The 21745-nt window shown below is 42.6% G+C and overlaps 2 protein-coding genes and 1 long non-coding RNA gene across 4 annotated transcripts in view; 2 read left to right on the top strand and 1 right to left on the bottom strand.

Moving 5' to 3' along the window:
• LOC110948959 (nuclear receptor ROR-beta-like) lies at positions 1–15151 on the bottom strand. The gene is made up of 10 exons (XM_022190748.2): positions 14710–15151; positions 8258–8343; positions 8026–8167; positions 6909–7436; positions 5778–5899; positions 5244–5376; positions 4593–4700; positions 3895–4005; positions 2637–2749; positions 1–2549 (listed from the first exon to the last, which is right to left on the bottom strand). Exons 1-10 carry the CDS (start codon positions 14714–14716, stop codon positions 2388–2390), a joined length of 1512 nt encoding a protein of 503 aa, XP_022046440.1. The 5' UTR covers positions 14717–15151; the 3' UTR covers positions 1–2387.
• Positions 2447–4016, top strand: LOC110948961 (uncharacterized). The gene is made up of 3 exons (XR_002595558.2): positions 2447–2574; positions 3438–3538; positions 3880–4016. It is a non-coding gene; the product is annotated as an uncharacterized LOC110948961 (long non-coding RNA).
• gpr35b (G-protein coupled receptor 35 b) overlaps positions 7343–21745 on the top strand; it is a 20766-nt gene continuing 6363 nt past the window's right edge. The window contains exons 1-2 of one of the 2 annotated variants that reach the window (XM_022190749.2): positions 7343–7485; positions 7762–7919. The gene's annotated coding sequence lies outside the window, so the exon portion shown is untranslated. Of the gene's footprint in view, positions 7486–7761; positions 7920–8265; positions 8371–21745 lie in introns of those variants that run through there. The other variant, XM_051953624.1, reaches the window with a different exon arrangement.

The raw sequence follows: 21745 nt of genomic DNA on the forward strand, positions 1-21745 counted from the left end.
TTTCAAAAGAAAAAGAAACCATTTATTACATTCTTAAAACCACATATAATGTATCCCATTGGACAACAATATATATCGAGCTGTGTGACTCAGTTACTCTTGGACTAGTAATATACCTCTTGTACATTTTGTCATACAGGGAAAGAGAAGGGAGACAAACTATTTGTTTTGTTTGTACTTTTCCTAATCTTTCTTCAATTAAAAAAAATAGATCACTGACTTTACAAGACAAAAGTGGAGACAGTTAAAGAAAAATGTGGATAAAAGACTGACAAATAAAGGAAAATCACAGCAAAAGAAACATTTAAACCCCAGTAATGAAATTTAACTATAACTGATTTTTTTTGTAAAGTCAAAATCCTATGCATCTTAAATTTAATGTTACAATATTAGGACAAACAGGAAGGGCTTTGACACTTTGTGAGTAACATTCACAAAAATAGAACTTACGGCCACAGTGATTATGGTTATGGGTCTCATCTTAGGTGCAAAGGTGTGAGGAGTACAAGGCTAAAAGACGACACTGGTAGTAAAGGGACGAGAGATCACAGCTAGCTCCCTGAGCAACAGGCGGCAGCAGGTCCTCAAGAACTCTGCTCAAGAACTTCACAGCACCCCAAGTAAGACATTACCATCATCTCAATGCTATAACAGCCTTCAGAAATTGTGTTGGTTATGTACATGAAGATTATAAACAGTTCCTGGTGACACGGTGTGACAGATACGGAATAAAAAAATGACTGAACGGACTGACTGAAGTCTTACTGGCTTTGAAAACCAACTCAGGGGGGCAGCTGATAGCTCTGTCTGGCTTTAGATGAGTGTCCAGTGAGGAAGAGGAAAGTGTAAGTGCTTGGTATTCTGGTGTTGGGTTTGGGACTGAAGGAGAGAGGGACAGCAAATGTACAAAATAATACAGTTGCACCAACCAGCAAGGAGGTTTATGATACATAATATGGACCATCGTCATCCCGGCTTTTAACATACAGAAACATTATGAGTGAAAGACAGTTATACTACACCTATTGTACTGGCTGCTGGTTACAAATAGGTGGGGAGACCCAGCATGTCCCCTGTTATTGTACAGTTCTTGAAGTCATCTTTTGCCTTGCTTTCTCTTTTCCTTAGTGTCCCGTTTGTCCTCTTGTCTCTTTAGGCAGGGGGCGAGGCAGCGACAGCGCACACTGAAAGCTGACAGTTTAAATGCAAGGCTATGTTTCTTTGTTTTTGCCCTTGTTTGAGTACACTGCCTCGCCTGCTGTGTCGCATCTGCAACAAGTGTCCACCCCATCGCTTGCCTGATGGCCTTTGCCGGTGGGGCAAGAAGGGGTTGTTGCCGTGGAAACCTGAGAGTACTGTCAGGAGAGGAAAAAAAATCGTCCAGAAAAAAAAGAGTCCAAAATATCAGCTTTTCTCCATTGTCCATCTTTTGTCCCTCTTCTTACGTCTCGTCATCCACTTTTCTCTCCCTTTCTTTCTGAACTGAACTCACACATTCTAGCTCTCTCCATATACTTATATAGTCATCTATTTACATTCTTATTTAAAATATTTGTCTATAAATGTGTATATAAATTAAACATAATTTCATCTTGTCCTGTCTCTAAGTGGCATTTACAAGGAAAGGGGTGTGTGGGACTGAGGTTTCTCATTGCATTACAAGAGCCTACAAAAAGGCAGCACCGAACACTGTCTAAATGTGTGTGAGACTGGTTCTGAGCTGATGAATGAGTTCAGCCTAAGCTGTGAGTCATATACGTGTGATTTTGTATATCAGAAAAATCTCTGACTCATGATCTTGGTCCCTAAGTGATGGTCAGTACAAGAATATTGTCGGTATGAATACGCAGGCGTACCATACTGAGATGCATGAATATAGAGAAGAATATTGACTAAGAGATGTATTAATTGTGACTTACTGATCAACTTCATTCTAATACTATGAGTAAAACTCTGCCTCAGAGTGGTAGGGTTGTACATTCACTGTTGTTTGGGTTCTCGTTTGTGCACTGGTGCTTATTGATGAGGTACATTCATAACTGGTTGGGTTGATCCACAGCGGATCAGATGTTGAACAAGTGTTTAGAGCTTGTAGCTGTTACATGCTAAGTGGGCTGCGGTGATATTACTACAGTGCCCCCTGTGCTTGTTGTTAATGCTACAATATGCAGAGGACCATGAGCATGTGTGGTCTGTAGTGTAAGGTGCTTTGCTTGCTGGGAAAGTGGAGGACTACTTTGGGATCGTGGGAGACGGAGTATTTAAAGTCCTGGATTGTCTCTTAACTGCTGGTTGTTGAGCTTCAACATCTCTACCCTTCTCTGTCTCTCCTTTTGCTTCCCTACCTCTTAATACACTATCCATCGCCTGTTTGTCTATCCCTCTGTCTAGCTATCAGTGGAGTCCGGCAGGGACATGTCGCTGCCAAACACTTCCCGATACAGTGGTGGGAAACTGTAGGCGGTCTCTGGGTGGACCAAACGGAAAAACTCCAGTTTGTCGATGTGGAGGTTACAGATAGACTTCATTATGGGCAGCTTGGACACCATCTGATGGGACAAATTAAACACAAAGGTAAACGTGTGAATGTGGAACTGTGACCGGGTTTAGGAAGAGTAGTGGTGACTTGTGTTTACCTTGTCCAGTTTTTCGTCAGAGGCACCACTCTTATGTAGACTGTGCTGCAGAGCCAGGTAGACTTTCTCCTGGAGTTTCTGAACCTTCTGGCCTTCTGTGAGCCAAGGTCGATCTGTAAGAACAAAGGTATAAACCTCTTAACGTAGAGTTTTCACAGTTGTTTCTATTTAAGTAGCTTTAAGGTTTTTAAGATCTAATTTCATACCACTGATCAGCCTGAACAGTTAAACCAACAGATGAAGCGAATAACATCCACTTGGGTGCTGGCATGCATGTGGATGTTACATTGACCTATACTGCCCATCTAAACAATGTTGTCGACAAAGTACAGCCCACCTGCCATGGCAAAGGAACTTTCCAACAGCAGTATGCTACCCCAGAAGAACAACAAGCTCTGCCACACCACAAAAGCTGCTCAGGAACAGTTCGAGGGACACAACAAAGAGCCCTAAACCTTGTACCAGCCTCCAAGATCCCAATTTGACTGAGCATCCGCAACATGCTCTGGGACAAGCCTGATCCACAGAGACTCCACCCCATAAAACACTGAATCCACAGGACCTGTTGCTAACATTCTGGGGCCACACTCCATAGAAACTCTACAGGACACTCCCAGAGGTGTCGTGCCTATGCCTCAACATCTCAGAGCCTTTTTGGGCAGCATGAGGAGGACCAACCCAATATCAGGCGGGTGGTTTCAATGTTGTGGCTGATCGGTGAATATTCTGTCTGAGCTCCTTGCCGGAGCAATACAGTGTCTACACTCAGTAAATATTAAAGTTTCCATGTTTCTTTTACAGATGTGCTGTTCAAATGGAAATAGGAATAATCTGACAGGTCTGAAAACTCCCAGATCTCAGAAGCTCAGTGACATTAGATTCTTCACTACATGGAATGATTGGTAAGCGGCTACTTTTAGACATTGTTTTAATGGTGATATAGTATTTAAAGTGTTTTGTCAATCTAAAATGAAGCAATCTAAAAATTTAAATCATGAGGAAAATGTTCAGTTATATAATGCAAAATCTGAAGTTAGCTGAATAACCCACATGGAAGGCATCTACAGAAAAAAATATTGTGCCAAATGCTGAAAATTGTCCTCTACAGTAACAGTTACAGCTACTCTTGAATGTTAATGTGGCCTTTTTACTTTTACAAAGGACAGAGCAACCCTGAGTGCTATTTTCACTACTTCTTCAACATGCTTGTGCCTATGAATGTGTTTGTGTGTGTGAGAAACAGAAGAAAAATAATCACCAGGGGATAGAAGGACGGCAGCACTAAACAGAGCCATCTCCTCATCGGACAGCTGCAGACGGCAGAGTCCTTTTCCAAGATCAAACACGGCGCTGACCAGGTCATCGCACCCTGCACAAACATAACACAACATATTTGATGAATTACTTGGCAAAAATAATAACTTAAAGTCTTTAAGAGTCTTGCTCTGTTACATTGCTGAACCAAGTGACACCTGGGAGGACTCACGATGTGAAAGGACTGACTGAGATCTTTATCTTAGCCTACTGTGAAAAATTCCATTATCATTTAAATGAAATTGTCAAATTATTTTACTGTCTGACCTATCAGAAGTCACAGGATCCCAATATTTATAAAAACATGTTGAAAATTACTGCTGTATTGACTGTTATAATGCAAGTTAGAACTTATCAAGCTGCTTACTGCTGTGTTTAATAGTGTTTGTTTTTAGCTGTCCCGCTAGAGTGCATTGTTACATACTTCTGCTGACACTAAAGAGGCAAACAGGCAGAAACTAGAAAGCAAAATCCAGCTGGTGGGTTTCAATCACTTCTCTTTAAAGCCTGATCTTTCTTTAAAGAACTGATGTTGACAAGATTGAAGTGACTGTCTTAAAGATTAAAAACAATCAGACGCTCAAGAGCTTGAGGCTGTCGACTGTCTGAATGTTTAAAAGCTCACACAACTCTGATCCTTACCAAGAGCTTTAAAGAACTGAGCCGGGGCGAATTTGCCGTTGAAGAAGATGGTGCTGTTGTTGATGTTGAAAGCTCGGCACATACGTATAAGCAGGACCTCCAGGCAGCCTAATGGGTGGTCACAGAAGAAAAGACGTGGAGAGATGGAGAAAGAGGAGCAAGGGGGAGGGGGAGACAGAGAAGGCCAAAGATACTCCAACAAGCACAAAACAAACAACAATATGTAAATAATTTTGACCCAGATTGGTGCAGCATAGCATATATAAGACATTGTTGAACCATTTAAAAATCAACAGGATAACATTGATATCCACCAAGATTTTTCAAAAGAGTTCAAAACATTTACATTTAGTAAATGCATTGCCCGATATATGCATTTTATGTCACATTTATATATGTGTGTGTGTTGAGTGGATGACAAATAAATTCAGAATTTTGTTTCCAGAATTGTGTAATTCTCCCCAGTGTTTGGACCAGGTGTGTGTAATTCATTCAAACAAATAAAAAGATGATAAAAAAAAAGAGGCAAGGGTAGAAGGTTGGAGACAAAAAACAGGAAGGAACTAAAGTTAGCAAGTTTAAGACTTTGTTTACTTAGTAAGAATTAACTCTGTGAATTAAGTTTGGAGCGTGTTACGACTGTGCACTGACCTGCTTTCAGGAGTATAATCTGATCGTTCTGGCACAGGTCCATAAAGCCCGCAATACGTTTGGCAAACTCCACCACGTATTGGATGGCGTTGGTGATGTGGTGTGCACACTGCTGCCACATCCACTCTGCTGACTGAAAAAGTGGAACAAAAACAGATATGAGTATTACATCTACTCCACTTTGTCCTGTATTAATGCTTTAATTAAGGTTACACCAATTGTGTTGTGTTACAACTAGATGAGGAGGTAGAGTTTTTTTTAGCATCATTGAATTTGACCTCTTCCTTGTCACTAAAACGAAATATCGTGAAAAATGCACTGCGAATCTGCTGCGTGTGTGAGACTGATTCAAAACAACCCACAGTGCCCACATTTATTTTAATGAACACAGTGCAAAACTATAGCTAGCTGTGAGTTTCTGGAGAATGATGGAAGTCTGTGAGAAGAATAAACTCTATCACAAACCGCACAAACATTTCGTGAGCATTTGTTGACATTTTTGAAAATCTGCAGGCTGATGCATGTGTTACATACCTTGTTCTGAAAAACGCGCGTTTCCTCAGGTGTGTATTGTACCCAAGTGAATCTCTTCATGTCTTCGGCGCTGTACTGACAAGTGTCCAGGTGAGACTTAACAATACTCTGAGTGATACGCTCTGTAAAGCAAAATATACATGCTAGCATTAGTGCTGTGTCACTGTGGTTATTTGCGGTGGTAGCAGGTCTGACAGTGAGAGTGTAGCAGAGTTACAGAGTAACACTGATATTGTTTCCGTCTCCACAGATCATAATAGTGTGACCTTGAATTACTAGATGCTTTCCACCGCCCTGCTATTTACTGCCAATGCCCCTGACAAGACTGAGTGCTAATGGCTCATTTTCTCACCTTATTTCCACAACTGATGGGATTTTTTCCACCTCGCGCGCTTATTACCCACCAGTCACAATATTTACTCATTGCTTCCTTTAAAAGTCCCCAGAGCCCCATTCAAGGCCTGCTCACAGTTTGTTTTTGCCAGCAGTCATAAAATAAAATAGAAATTTATTCTTCCTCAAGGTCTCTGGAGACACCTCTGTAAAATGTTGTTGCTGCCTTACCTGTTTAAAGACCACCACACATCGTCCCTTTATCTGCCACTGTGTTCTGGAGAGGCGGTGTCTTCATACTGCTTATTTACTGTTTGTTTTCCCCATTTAGTATTTTTCATGTCCTGTTTTGCTGCTATCATTCTGCATATTTTTTGCTAACCTATTTGTGAGATGTCCTTGTCTTTCATCTTAAATTTTATTGAGTCACTTGGGCTTTTTAAATTATATTTGCTTTTATTTAATTTAGTTTATTGAATTCATGGTTCAGCTATTTTCCTCGGAAAGCACAGCTAAGACTAAACTAGACATTCTCAAATAAGAAGGTGTGCAACATTTTTTTTGTCATTATATTTAAGAATAAAGCATACAATAATCACCGCAGCAGTACTCTGATTTTATCTTCTGACCAGAAATGTTTTTGTTTTTAAACTAGTGTTATTGACAAGCTTGTTTCTCTTAATTTATCATACAGCAACCACTGTTTGAGGCTTTAAATGAATCTTATGCTGCTCTCTTTGTTTAAGCAATTGGCAAATGACAAGAAATGATGTCCTGTTTCCTATTGTCAGTACTCACCAAGGTCTGTTAATGAGCAGTCATCAGGCAGGTCCAGCAGTGCATGTGTGTGTCCCAGCAGCGGATGTGTGTGAGAGTGTGAATGCAGGAGCTGGAGCCCATTGGTGTCTGCCCCGTCCAGCATAGTCTGCTGCGGGGAATTCTGATTGGACAAGGATGAGGAAGAGGAAGAAGAGGATGATGAGTTGGAGGTATTCCCGGTGCTGGCACCTCCGCCTCCGAGCAGCTCCAGGCTGCAGTACTCGCTGGCCTCCTCGGGGGTCAGCGGCAGGTCGAACAGGTCAGGCAGCGCTGCGATGTCGTCCAGGTCGCTGAGAGTGGAGCTGGAGCCGCCGCTGCTGTAGGACCGGCTCAGACCCTCCTCGGCATCCTCTGCACCACCGCCACAGACTCCGTCCTCCCTGGGTAAAGACAGAGTGGTGGAGCCGCCGCCTCCAGAGCCCACACACTCTTGGGACTTCTGATGCTTTTGAACCTCGGCATAGAGGCTGTCACGCTGCTTCTTTGACATCCGGCCAAACTTCACAGCTGCAGAGAGACAAGACATTATATTCATGACATCATTCTCATCTTGCAGGTAAATACTTAATTCATTGCAGAGTAAATTCTTATATGTTGTGCATTTATCTTGATAAAAAAAAATGAAACATTTTGCTCTGTTTTTTACCTTAGTGCAGAACACTTGCATACAAACTAATCTGTTTTCTAAAAATGTTCCTCCAAATTCATTTCAGGTATTGCATTGCTGTGCCTCATGCATGAGTACTGTATGTTCTGGGCTCTATACCCAGTTTGCATGATGACAGTTTATCACCTCTTCCATCTGCATGCTGTATTTGTTTTCTCTCTGCAGTCTACCGAAGATGGAAACAAGTTTCGAGCCGTCATGCGACAGCTGATGTGTGCCACTGCTGCTGAGGGCTTCAAATTCTCCTGGCATCAGCTTTAATTTAAAGGCACTCACTCCCTTGGCTTCCCTGAAATCCTACTACTCTACTTAACTTCCCTTATGTAAGTGAACCAAATCAGTTGTGGTAAATGTTAAGTTTAGACATGAATGTTATGATTTAAGGAAGTTTATAAAGAGAATAAAGTGCAATGTTTAGTCTGCGTTTACCATCTCGACTCATGCCCAAAGCCAGACACTTCTGTAGGCGGCAGTGCTGGCAGCGGTTGCGGTTAGTTCGGTCGATCAGACAGTTCCGCTGGCGAGAACAGGAGTACATGGCGTTGTTCTGCTGACTGCGACGGAAGAAACCCTAAAAACATAAACAGACACATATAAACACTGTAAATGACGGGCAAACTTTAGATAAAACAAGCCGGTTTAAGTGCGGTTTCCTCCTCACCTTGCAGCCTTCGCAGGTGATGACTCCATAGTGGATTCCTGAGGACTTGTCCCCACAGATCTTACAGGGGATGACCTCAATCTGAGCTGCAGGACCAAAAAACAACAAGAGAGGTCAGAAAACTATTCCATAATGCGTTTCAAACTGCCAATGGAAAGCTGCACTTCAGCTCAGACAGCCAGTCCACATCTGTTTGTGAAGCGCAGCTGTTACATATTTGACTTGCTTGACAGTATTCAGCCATATTATGAACTGCTGCCAAAAAATCCCATAACACAGACTCCCAGAGAAGCCCATATTTGGCGCACTTCAGTGCCAGTCAGTTAAAAACGTTTATAAAATTATTTTCTTCATGAGTAATAATTTTGAGAAGCTTCCCTCAGGCATCTGTTCATGCAGAACCAGTGTTCTTAAATGAATTAATGATTCACTGATCGCTGCTGATTCTGGTGGTAGATTACTTCTAATTTGAAGTTATTTAAACACTGGCCTATGCAGCTCCTTCTGGCGTTACCCATTATTATTCTATCTGAACGTCTGTGAGCATGTTGTCAACAAACATGTGACCCTTTTCCAAGGGTTTGCTTGTGATACACAACTACACATGTAAACATGACAACATTTCCCTTTTTTTGTGTCTCTGATTTAAGATGCAACATGTGCCAAACCTCCTTCCTGCCTCATGACACAAACCTGACATGCCTTTGTTTTGACTTTTACAAATCAGTTTATAACGGTTGATTCCCGTCAGCTTCTCCATTATTGTAATATGAGCCAACCATACTTTAGGTACAATTTTTTCTCTCTTTTGACAGCTGTTCATTTTTGCTGTGCTATTATGTTTTCTCAACCTATCAACCATGGCCAAAATAAGGTCTTTTGTGTCTTCTGTATGCTGTGAAAAGGTCACCCATGCTTTTATCTTGTCACACAAAGCTTTCTGCAGCTCTGTGTATCTGAGCTCACTTAGAAGGCCATCAACTGCCTCCAGCTGATACAAAAATGCAGCTCCAAGGCTTTTAGCTATTTCCGTTTCATTGAGTTGTTATACTACACTCTCTCTTGCTTCTTTTCTCCGGGAGCCCTTGAGTTTCACATTTGAATTCAAGATTGTACTTACAACGTTACAAGGTTTAGACATGTAATTACATTTTACGTAGTCCCCTTTGAGTCTGACAGCAGTCTGGGAGCCTGCGGGTCTGTGTGTATTAAAAACTTCTTCTCTGTAAACCCTTGGCTGGTAAAAACTAGCCCTTGCTTTATTGTGGAGGCATGTAACTCAAGCTTTTTCTCTCATCTTTTACAGTTTGTTGGTTTATTTTTGTCCATGGTGTCTATTCTATGATCTTCAAACTTTGCTGTACTGCACATACAGGATTAACTGAAGGAGGTTGGGGGGGGGTTGCGAGTCCACCCAGTCATACACAAGATGTCACAATGTGGAATCAATTAGCGGCATATGTAGTTTTCTGTTTTTCTAATCATGGCAAAAGCTCAGAAAACAAACTGTCCTTCTGTTAGCACACGCTGTACAAGAGAAGATAACTGTCTGCACTCTCTGCGTGTCCCCCATGAGGCAACACAAACAGACAATCACATGACACTGGCACTTATGACACAAACACAAACACTCCTCTCATGATGGCGGCTTAAAAACAACAACAACTATATCATAAGATTATGCGTACACTCCCAGACTTATTGACCAAATCACTATGTGCACTACAACTAAGTTTGCTGTATGGAAAACCGCTTAGGGATTGAGGAGGAATTGTTGCACTCTTAGCTACTGGAAAAGACAACTTTCCACTTCTTATTCTGCTTAATGACACAGTCGGCTGTCTCTTCTCTAAAACTGTTGACTAAAATACTCCAACTGATCAGGGCAGCTGCAGACATGCAATGGAAAAAATATCTCCCTCCTCCTCCCTCTCCCTCCCTTCCTCTCTTTCTCTCAGGTTCCCCTCCACCCCTCCCGCATCTCTTGATTATATAACTCTTGTCTGTGAGCATTCCTCACAACACTCATTCAGCAGGCTCACTCTAGCAACACTGACGCCCCGCCCTCCGCAGACTCTCTCCTTCTCACTGGCTGAGCAGCGTTCCCAGCCTCCTTGGTATTGGCTGAGTCATCCGTCACTCCGCGGCTGTAGCCTGTCAGCCCATGTGGACGTTCTGTCCTACTGACACACTTTCCCACTGCAGGGGGAGAGGGAGGAGGGAGGCGAGCGCGATCCCGGCACTCTACAGACCAGTTTTAAGGTGGAGCTGAACAATACTTCAGACTTCCCCATAACACGTCTCCCCGTAGGCTTGTAGCTCGCATTAGAAAATTGGCTCTGTTACATAAGAGCAACATTAAACAGGAGAGGCCATGATCATAAGCAGAGAAAAACTACACTTAAGAGCTCGGCTACTACGCAACACACATTTCCACTGATTTCCCAGGAGACTATTTCTGTATGGAGTAATTCGAGCCATGCGGTGCAGCTTTTATCAACAAGAAACCACATTTGGTGTGACTGTAAAGGCCGCATACTGTACTTGGCACTAGTCCACGCGGATCACACAAACTCGAAAGTCGAATGTCAGCTATTCAGCCGCCACCCCTCTCTCAGGTCTTTGACATTGAACTTCTGTTTCAACCCGTTCTATTCTTGTCCTGTGCTGAGAGCCAGAATTACACAGATGCCCAGCCACCCACCCCTGTTGCTACAACCACACATAAATACTTTCTCACTGCTCTTCACTGACTCTCTGCAGATACCCAGAGACAGAAACCAATGGATCTCCTTAATGTTCCCTTATTTAAAGTGACTGTGTTGTCCATAAGTTGGGAAATGAAAAACAACCATGGCAGTTAAACTAATTACATGCAGTGTGTGGACAGAATTGATAAGTCCAGGGAGTTAGCAGGGTTGCTTTGAAGATAGAAGCAAAAAAATAGGCTTGCAACTGGCACTTATTTTAATTACTGATTACTCGTATCCATTAGTTGCTCGATTAATTAACTGTTTCCTCTACTAATAACACTATTGTGTTTATTATCATAAACCAACATATATGCACATTTAAGAAGGTGGGACCAGTCTATTTTCTGCAGTTTTGCTTCCAAAGTCACTTTAAGGACTAACTGATCATCAGAATACTTGCTGCTTTATCAATTAGCTCACAAAATATCACTTTTCTGAGTCAAAACCCAGTGAAGATCCAACTCCTAAAAATATTGACACAGACACCAGCAGGAGCCACACTAACATTGACCAGGGTTAAAGGTAAACAGCATTTATCTTTAACCCTGACTGTGCTAGAAAACCAGACTGAGCTATTTGACCTTTTGCTCCCTCTCTCTCAAGAGAACCAGCCTTCCAGGAACACCAGTGCTAGTACAGCTGTTTCTTTTTTTACAAACACGGTGCCAGGAGGAGGCATGCAGCACTTCACATTTATCACTCAACGACACATTAGCAAAGTCACAGAAATTACATAAATGACAAAGAGCGATGTTTGAGTGCAGCAGGTGCTTGAACTGGAAGCTACGTTGCGCAGCACACCCAGACCTTTTAGCCAAATAGACTGGGAACTGAGACTTTAACGGTTTAGACAAACACATTGGCCCCGAGAGCGTTTATCAGTTGACTAAATGTGTAACCTTGTTATCTCTACAAAGGCTAATTCAGTCAGGGTGTGGCTAGGAGAGGTGAGGAAAAAATCCCCGACTTTATGCTTCCAACAGTTCACTTCTCTGCATCTAATGAGGAACAAACAGCCAATCATTTGGCAAGACTTGCCCCTTGGCTACAGTGTCAAACAGTCAGTGTGTCAGTGTGTCAGCAGCACAGCGGAGAAGAAGATGAATTTTGACCCTCCACATGTTCATATCTGTGCAAACACGCACACACACAGATGGCGCTCCTGTGTTATATGATCCTAAAACCTATTTGACACAAGTACATTCTATTTCCTTATTACAAAGGTTACCGCAGGTCTGTAGGTTCTTTTAGGTACTTTTTTTTCTTTACCTGCTCACAAATTTGACTGACAGAAACAAAAGACTCACTGAAAATGAGGTGAGGGCCTTGTGCTCGAACTTTATGTATATTAGCAACAGCGAGGCACTTGTTGTGTCATGCCTCACAGTAGGGTGTAGGCCCGCAGTGTAACACAGAGCTAGATCACAACAATCCGCTGTGGTTGTCCTTGTCGCCTTTCCCACTTTGAAGTCATGTTAGAGGTATGCACAGCGCAGCGTGTTTTCCAGATTATTTAGACGAAAAGTTTGCTAAGTCTCAGGAAGGAAGATATAGTCAGATACCAAAACAACACGCAGTTTATTTTCACACCGCCTGGTTGTAACCAGGAAGGAAACTGTCTTTCTGGTTACACCTTGTAGCAGCCCAATCTCTAGCATCCACGCAGAAATATTTTTGTCTTTCTCTGACCCGACTTGAAGCAGAACAATGAAGTTGAGTCTCGACATAAATGCACACGTAGAGGCTGACTGCTGGTGTATTCAGTGGTTTCTATTTTAAAAGATGCAAATACGAGTGGAGGCCCACAGAGGGGAGATCAGAACAGAGCTAAGACCTTCAGAGGGCTCTTGTAGCTTGTGTCAGTGTGTGACATGGAGTCTTATCATCTTTTAATTTATGTAATGACTAAATTCAATCTGCTATCTAGTGCAAAACACCAGAACAAGTTTCAAAGGTCCAGATATCATAACAGGCCTGTATAAAAGTCTGTCAGCAAGCCAAAACTGTCAGGATGACTCAACAATTTTGGCTAAAATGACTGCAAATGTGTGTAAGCATGCTCAGACTGGGATGAAAAATGCTGACATGCTTTTCCAGTGAGGCAACGGTAGGCTGTGTGACTAACCTACATTTTCAGCCCAGCCAGTTAAGAAAGGGCCCTGGTTTGTTTACATTTTGATATCCTGCCAGAGAGGGATCCTCCCTCCACCAGAGGCCCCCATGCTTCTTCCTCCCTCCCCTTCACTCCCCCTTTCATGTGCAAAAGTCCATCTTTTTTCCTCTCTTGCCATATTTTATTTAAGGGAATCTGTGTTGCATAACACAAAGCTGTAATTTTGGTCTTTGTTAGGGCAAAACACCCAAAATGCAACACATGAGCAGAACCAAGCATTACTAAGCAGGTAGAGCCTGTTGAAGAGGTTATGTAAGCATGTGAAACCAAAACGCTGCAGGTGGATGAATTTTAATTACTATTTTGAGATGCCACAAAAGCTATAATGTGGATGCACAAGGATAAATGGCTCTTAAGTGCATAAAATACACTTTGATTTGATTTCTGAAAATTTTAAGCCTATTTTTATGCATCTGGTATCATATTTAACCATCTCTGGCATTTTCACCGGATGCACACAGGCAGAGCTCCTCCATAACAATTTCCTCCCCCCCCTGGACAAGTTCAAGATCAGTCAGTGTCAGGGAGAGACACGTTTGAAGGCCGGCCGTCAGTGCGCCTGTAACCGCACATGGTGCTGCGCGTCCGGCGGCATGACGCTTCCCATTGTTGTTCCTCCTCCCTCCGCTATGAATGCTGTATAATGTTGGGTGACATAACTAGGTCAGTGGAACAGCCAGGTCCCTCTCCCTCTGTACACTCACACAGTCGGTCATGCTGGCACAGCCATTACATCACAACAACATCACAACTCCAGCAACACCGCTCATTTTCTTACTAATAAAGCCAACTATGGAAATGAATGCTGACAGCGAATCACCAGGATTGTTACTATTTCCAAAAAAGTACAAAATGTCACCTAATTAGATGATTATGTTGCCATAAATATAATAGTTCTTAAATGCAATGTTATGATGTTTGCTTAAAATTGCAAAACATTCAGTATTCGTATGTTTACTCCACGTAATTAGAAACCTGATACGCTTGACAAACCAAACATTTCGATTACATAATTCTAGTTTTGGTTAACAACAGCCTCCTCTCATGCCCCTCCCTCTCCTCATTTCATAACTCTAACAAGAACCCCCTTTGTAAAATTTGCAGGACTCTCAGGTGAGATAAGGCTCACATTTCTACAAAAACTGACACACTTGGCACCACCACGAACAAAAAAAAAAACATAAATAAATCACTATTACGCACATATCCAAGTGGAGATCTGGTTCGGTTTCATCATAAACAGACTGGAAAGATGATCAAATATAAACAGAATTATGCAGCTCAGTCTACTGAGTGTACAGCCATGCCTTCAGCTCTTTCTCATTGCATGTTGAACTTCAGCATGCGGGCTTCTGTGCTGCTATAATCCAGTCATGAGGGATTAGTGCGCACTGGGAGGAAAACAGGCGCAACTCCAAGTCCCTGTGCGCACACATGTGGCTGTTCCAGCTCGTACCAAACCACTACTGCGATCACGACCAAGTTCACTTAAACACAGATTGACAATGGCATGAAAATCAACTCACCTCTCATTTTGGTGTTTTCTTGTTTCTTGTGAGCAGGACGACGAAGACTCGACTACATGTGGTTACTGTAAATAACAGGATACTGGCGAATAAAGCGCTGCAGCCAGAGTGACCTGGCTCTGTAAATATTTGTCCCGGCTGCAGTCAGAGTGCGTAAAGTACAAGCAGGAAAAGAAAAACTCCCCGAAACTCTTCTTTTCTATCGCTCGGTCAAGTCCGAGCAAAATAAAAAAGTGGAGAAAGGTTTAGTTCGCATCGTAACCGTCTCGGCGCGCTGGTGGATAGATTTGGATCAACTTTTTTTTTTGACAGAATAGTCCCACGATGCAGGAGCGGTGTTCAGACCCCCCCCTCTGCTCCGTGACTCTCCGCCTGCTTTCCTCTCAGTCTACCCTGCTAACCTACTTTCTCCAAGCGTGGACTCTCACATGATCTCACTGCCGACAGCTCCTCTCGCTGCGCTCGCGGGGGCGCGCAATCGGGAGCGAGTTTTAAGGTGGCCGTGCAAATGATTGACTAGAAGCTCAGTTGTTCTCTACAGAGCAGCGTTGTGTTGTGAGAAATAAAAATGATACGAAGGTCATTAAAACCTGCCATTAGTTCTGCTTTAAAGTGCCGTTTCACCCACTTCCCTGGAATCATATTGTGTCCCAGCACAGAGGGCAGCCTGTAAATCTGTTATTAACTACCTGAAGTTAAATACAAGCAGCAGGAACCTTTTGAACTTCTTTTTTTTTGTGTGTATCAGAGAGCTGACACATTGCTCAATGTGTCACATTTGCATTAATGGTGTTGACCTGAGTTATTGTATGCAAACATTTGACCTCAGTGAGCCTGCAAACAGGAAATCCTCAAAGTGAAGTATCTTCAAAACTCCCACAGAAACAATAAACTATCAATTATTTAAGCATTTTTAAAGCAAAAATGTACTCTCTACCTTCCCCAGTGTTGGTTTTAGTATTTTTCTATTCATTTTTTATATTCTGTGGACTGTCAGCCACAGTTTGAAGAACTTGTGATTAACATTTTACACTATTTTCTAAAGCAAAACACTAGATTAATCTATAATCATTTCTCCAAAATACAAAGTGCAAAGATGAGTATCATATCTCTGCTGACACTGTGTTTCCTGAATATATTTATGCTCCCTTTAATAGTCCTTGTGCTATTTATGATCATGAATACATTTTTCCTGAAGATACAGGGAAAAAAACAGCACATTGAATTTAGACTTCAAAAAATAACAACACAGAAAAGTAGATTTTGATCACTTGTACGATATATATTTGAGCCTGTGCACTCAGATGAGCTTTGTTCCTCAGTGGTGTTTATCTGGATTAGCCGGCTTGAAAATATTCCTGGCTGTTTTCCTGGTCATTGCTCACCATCTTTCAGTTTTTTCTCTGGAGAACTCTTTGCAGCTTAGACCCACTGACCTCGTGAAGTTTGATTTACGGAAGTCTGGTTCCTGTTTCATGTCCATATTTCTGTACTGGACATGCAGGAACATATCACAGCCGTACTCTTGCATTCATTTAACCCATTTATATCTGAGTATCAACAACTTATTTGCGCTGTTTTTGTCGTTGCTTTTGCAGCGAATGCTTCGGTTGTTTTGCACTCTTACGAAGGACATTTTGTGGGAATAAACCGACAGCTCCTCTCTCCTGGTTTAATGATAATTACTAAATGAAAGTGACTCAGACTCTCATGCAAATGTGTGCTCGGGACAGTAGGTGACTGTGGGTGCTGATGAGGAGCTGGGCGGGTGCTGGAGATGTGTGGGGGGGTGTTGCCGTAGCGGGTGGCCTTATGATGCAATGTTCTGGCAGCAGTGTTATGAAACAGCATGAAGGCAGAGATTACTCAAACTAGGTTAGTGGAGCAGCTGAGCACAGAACACCTACAGTCCCTGATTCTTTTTTCTCCCTCTCTCTCCCTTCTCTCTCCCACAGTAACAGACAAACATAGGTGTGCACATTCTTTTGTTTTTTCCTCTGCAAAACCATTTTCCTCTGCAGCTTCCTTGTTTCTACTTATCTTTTTTTTGTTATTTATACACTTCCTGGCCTCGATTGTGTCAGCCAAAATGAAGCATATTGAAGCAGCTTGATGTTTTCATTCATGCACACATGTTCAAATCCTTATGTCTCCAGCCTTTTCGACAGTTTTTCTCCCCTCTCAGCCGCCTGTGCTGGCTGTTTTTCCCTCTCTTTCGCCCTGTGCACATCTCCTGCAAAGCCCCTCTGTTCTATGTCTCCCTTGACAACGGCAGTGACACTTTGACCTTAGCTCTTACATAACCGCTGCGCGGCTCAGTTCGACAGCAGAGGAAGCAGAGAGGGAGAGGGAGTGGGAGGAGGAGGGCTTAGGCATGGCTTCGTATGTGGCAGACATTTTGTTGCCCGATGATAAAGTAAAAGGTGAGGGAGAAGGAAGAAGAAGAAGAGCTTAGAGTTTCTGGAAGGTTGCCAGCGGCAGCATAACAGGATGAGGGAGCAGATGGGGGAGGCCGGCAAAAAAATAAAATAAAATTATACAGAAACGGATGGATGTTTATATCACAGACTGTGTGACAACAAGCAGAACTGCAGCACACACAAAGCGCTAGAAGAATCCACGTCCGCTTTTCCTCGAGTCTTCTGAAGTCACAGAAAAACACTGTGTAAAACCGCCATTTAAAGTGGGAGATATGAAGAGCCTGCGTTGGTTCTCTGAGATAAAACAGACTGCAAAAGAATATTTTATAAGAGCAGTCTTGATGGATAAAATGCAACGTTGGCGACTCTCTCTGATTAAAGGGCTGCAGGTTTAGTCTCTGTTCTTTGATGACAATGTGAAGACACATGGATGTCATCTGAATGCAGAGAACCAGTCCCACTCATTCTGTTTCTGTGTTTTGTACAGTGGAAAGCTGATTTTCAGATTTTTCCCACCCACCCGTGAATCTGCGCACGGTGCCGACTCTTTGAATCCCGGGCGAGCTGGCATTTTGTTGTTATGCAGAAGGTCTCGTTGTCAGGAATGGCACACAGTTTCTCCTGGCTCAGATCAAAGCCAGTGTAGCCTTGTGACTCCCCGGGGTTGAATTTAAAGGCCTCGCTCACATCAAAGAGTCTTTGTAGGGATGAGGGACCAACTGTAACTGATTGGCTGCACATGGTTACACTGGGGCCCCGGGGCCAAGCCTTCTGCCTTAGCAGCACCGGCTCTTTACATTCCAGTCTGGCTTCTCACATACCATATTGTAAATTGTTTGCATGCATATGTGAACCGGGGTAATTTAACATACATTTTCATGGACCGTGTTCACCACTTGATACCCTTTCATTTTCTAATTTGTACTAATTTGTGCACAAGTGCTTACACCCCCAAAATATATACGTGCTGCGCTGTGCCAGTCAGTTTGCTGGGTTTATTTCAGGCTCCTGCCATCCACAGAGCTGTAATCCCTCACTCCTGCTTCCATCATGTTAATCTCCTGTTTTCTTCCCTCCGTTAATCCACCCCCCCTCCCTAAAGCCATGGCTCTGTAATCTGGAGCTGTGAGCTGTGCTGCGTCACTAGGTCAGTGTGTCAGATGCAGCACTCTCACAATCTACCCATCCTCCTCCTCCGCCCAGCTCCACTTTACATCTCCGTCCTATCTCCATCTTTTCTATATTTCATTCGCCACTCTTTTTTTTAATCTCCCCAGCTCCTGTTACCAATCTACACTCCCGCACATCTGCTTCTTTTTCTCTCGAAGTTTCTCCTTATCAGTTCCATTTTTTATACACTTCTCTACGGCAGAGTTTGATAAAGGCTGCAGAATGAATAGTGCGAGTTCAATCACCGGTCATAACAACACACAGATTATCTCACTGAGCACTCGTGTCGCCTCAAAGTTGCATGCATCACAGGAAGAACCTATATTCTTGCAGCATCCTTGGCCTGCATACATTGCGGAAATGACCTATTGTTGAGTCTCTAAAAATACTTCTTGCGCCATTTAAAGAAGTAGATAATATCAGCATCTGTTTTGAAGCTTTAGAACGACGTGCAGAAAAGGGAACCCTGAATGTAGCTGACAGACAAACAAGTATTTAGGAATCAATACCTGGCCAGTCCATTTGATACATTAAAATATATACAAATCCATCTATTAGGTATGCATATTTTCACAGGCAAATGGAGCCTCTTCCAGCTGACATTGGGTGAGAGATGGGATACATTTTAGGCACTTGTTTTAGGGCCAACATAAAGAAACAATCTGCATGCATCCTCACACTCACCAGTTAAACTACAATATGTGTTTGTGAACATGTGGAAGAAGCTGGACCACAACTCCATAGAGAAAACCCCCATTTGAACAGCTGGTTCGAACCGAGAGCCTTGTTGCTGTGAGGCGACAGTGCAAATCACAGCACCACTATGCCATGGTATGTTAATGAAAGGAAAACTTTGAATATCATTTGTATGGTTTAACCTTAAGCCTTGACCATTGCACAGCAGTTAAAGGAGGATTTACTTGAGTCTGATAGACTATGTTCTGTGGGTTTTACATGAATGGTTTTATGCCAAATTTAACACTTATTTTTACGATTATTACGATTTTATTTTTTTATTTTTGTATATCTCTTGTTCTAATCAATCACACTAAATGAATGTTACAGTCTTCATAGATATTAACTTAAGATTTTTTAAATTACGCCTAGCCAAGATATTTAATGTTACATATAAAAATACCTCTAAAATAAATCCAAACAAATCGGGTTGACTCTGACAGAGGAAAACATATTTATCAGACACATTATATGTCTAGTATCTGTTCCAGCAAACACCTCCTCCGTCCTACAAGCACATTTACTGACACTGAATTTTACCACTAACGCCCCTAAACATTCAAAGCAGGTCAATGCCTCTCTGCTGTAAGCTCTGAACAGGGAAATATTGGTTGTTCTCTATTCCCCTTCTACAAATAGTTACACAAATCAAACAAGCAATTCACCTCTTTCTACCTCCACAGCATACCAATATGGCTGCCAAAGAGGACATGTCTTTCGTACGTGTTGCTAAATTTGGACAAGTCTTTGTGGAAAAGTTTTCTTCTGTGGCTGTTTGAATATGTAAACGTCATGCTGACACACAAACACACACCGAGTTACGCCTATGTTTAAATTTCTTCAGTATGCCTGGACTTGTCTTGACAAACATGATCAGCAGCGATTGTGTCGCTGTATAGCTCACTGTCTCCTTTTGCCTTTCCCCCACCCTTCCACATTTCTCTTCTTTGTTCCTCACAAAGCAAGTTCAATGTCCACACCCACGAGCGCCTGAATAGAGGGAGGACTGTGTGGTGTTGACACAGTCACAGTACCGAACATCTAATTTAAGTAATGCGTTATCAAAACAAAAGACGGCCGTGATTGACTGAAGTTTGAACCTGTCCATAATCAGAACTGATAGCAGTGGGCTTTTTAAAATACATGTTTGCCTCGGTGTGGAAAAAAACTGTGCAGCTCGTGTCTGTGTCAACATTAACACAGAAATCTGATGCAAATACAAATGCATGCCATGCAAAGATGTGGCGGGCGTAAAAAGGGGTCTCCATGGCAACTAGGTAGTGTTTATCTTCAGTGTGAATCAACGTGCTTCGCCATGTGAAGCTGACCCAGTTACACCCAAGTGAGTGCAAATGCACACACACAAGGACCGGGAGTACACACTCGGCATGCACATGAGACCACACGTGTAATAGCACTTGGACGCATTGGGATATTTCTATCTAGAATAAATAAGGCCAGCGAGTGCAGTGAGTGGAAAGAAGTTATTCCAGCATCCTGCACTTTTTCCTCAACTGTGGCAATTCTCGCTTCTTTCTCACGTCTCGTTGCTTCCTCCATCTTCGGCCTGATGACCTAAATCTGTTGTGTGCCATCCGCAGTCCACTGCTGGACACCATCCTTATCTCACTAGTCTTTCATCCTCTCATTTTCTTTTTCCTCCCATATTCCCTCAGATCATCTACTCCCTTTTGGGGTTTTATCACACTGAAAGACCTCTAACTTCCTCAAATGACCTAATCAGGGAAGAATGATGCTTTTCTAAAGATGGCTTCATATTCAGGCATGACCAAATCACTGAAACACTGAAAAATCAGTTTTTCTTGTGCCGCTCCTAACTTGTTTCTGAAGTGGGTTTCTCGTATTCACCACCCAGATTTGTGGCATCTTGCTTGTATGCCAGTTGCACACATACAACAAACAAATTCTCACCCCACATTTTTGTTTATCAAGACAAACACTGCATTTGAGAATCAGGCATGGGTGAGATGTGGTAATTCAGTTCATATATAACCGCCCAGATGACTCATCGCCACACAGCCAGCGGAAACAGAGACATCCAGTGTTGGGATCGTGCTATAGCATGCCGAGCTTATGTAATACTTGGAGTTTGCACTTTAGCATGCGTTTTTAATGATTTTTCAGTCCAGATTGTGAGAGCGCTTCTCAGACACATCACAAGTCACAAGTAAAGTATGATTTGAGGTTCAGAAATTGCAGATGAATGCAGTGATTGTTGTTTGTCATATCTCCCATTTATACACATGCGTACAGTAGAGGAGGGTCTGTGGGAGTGGGTTCTTGAAGCAAATACAGTAACACACTTTCTGGTGACTGCTTGCTGCCCCCCCCAAATGTACAAGTTGCAGATAACAGATTGACAGCCCCCACAAACATTATGCAATGACGGATCATTATGTAATCTGTAATCACAACAAAAAGCCGGGGCCAAAGCACTGAAACTGTCTGATTAACACATCCACACGGAGCTATTGGTGATTCGTCTGAGCTGATTGGCAGCTGTGAAAGTGCAAACTGTTTCTGTTGCCTGTGTGCTTGGACGCCGACTCGGAGGATGTTATCACTCAGTCAATGAAATGGAAGATTGTGCAGTGTTTCTTCACAGTCAGGAGGTGTGCAGAAAGTCTGCATTGCGTCACAGCAGGGAGCAGAGGAAAAGGGAGAGAAAGGAGACGGGAGGGAGGGTGAGC

This window comes from Acanthochromis polyacanthus, chromosome 9, assembly GCF_021347895.1.
Source record: "Acanthochromis polyacanthus isolate Apoly-LR-REF ecotype Palm Island chromosome 9, KAUST_Apoly_ChrSc, whole genome shotgun sequence".
Taxonomy (NCBI): Eukaryota; Metazoa; Chordata; class Actinopteri; family Pomacentridae; genus Acanthochromis; species Acanthochromis polyacanthus.

Bases quoted from the DNA above. Each gene is read 5' to 3' on its own strand.
- LOC110948959 (XM_022190748.2), bottom strand. The intron at 7,437-8,025 runs GTAAACGCAGAC...GTCTCTCTGCAG, and splicing joins TTTGGGCATGAGTCGAGATG to CTGTGAAGTTTGGCCGGATG. The intron at 5,900-6,908 runs GTGAGTACTGAC...TTTGCTTTACAG, and splicing joins CTGCTCATTAACAGACCTTG to AGCGTATCACTCAGAGTATT.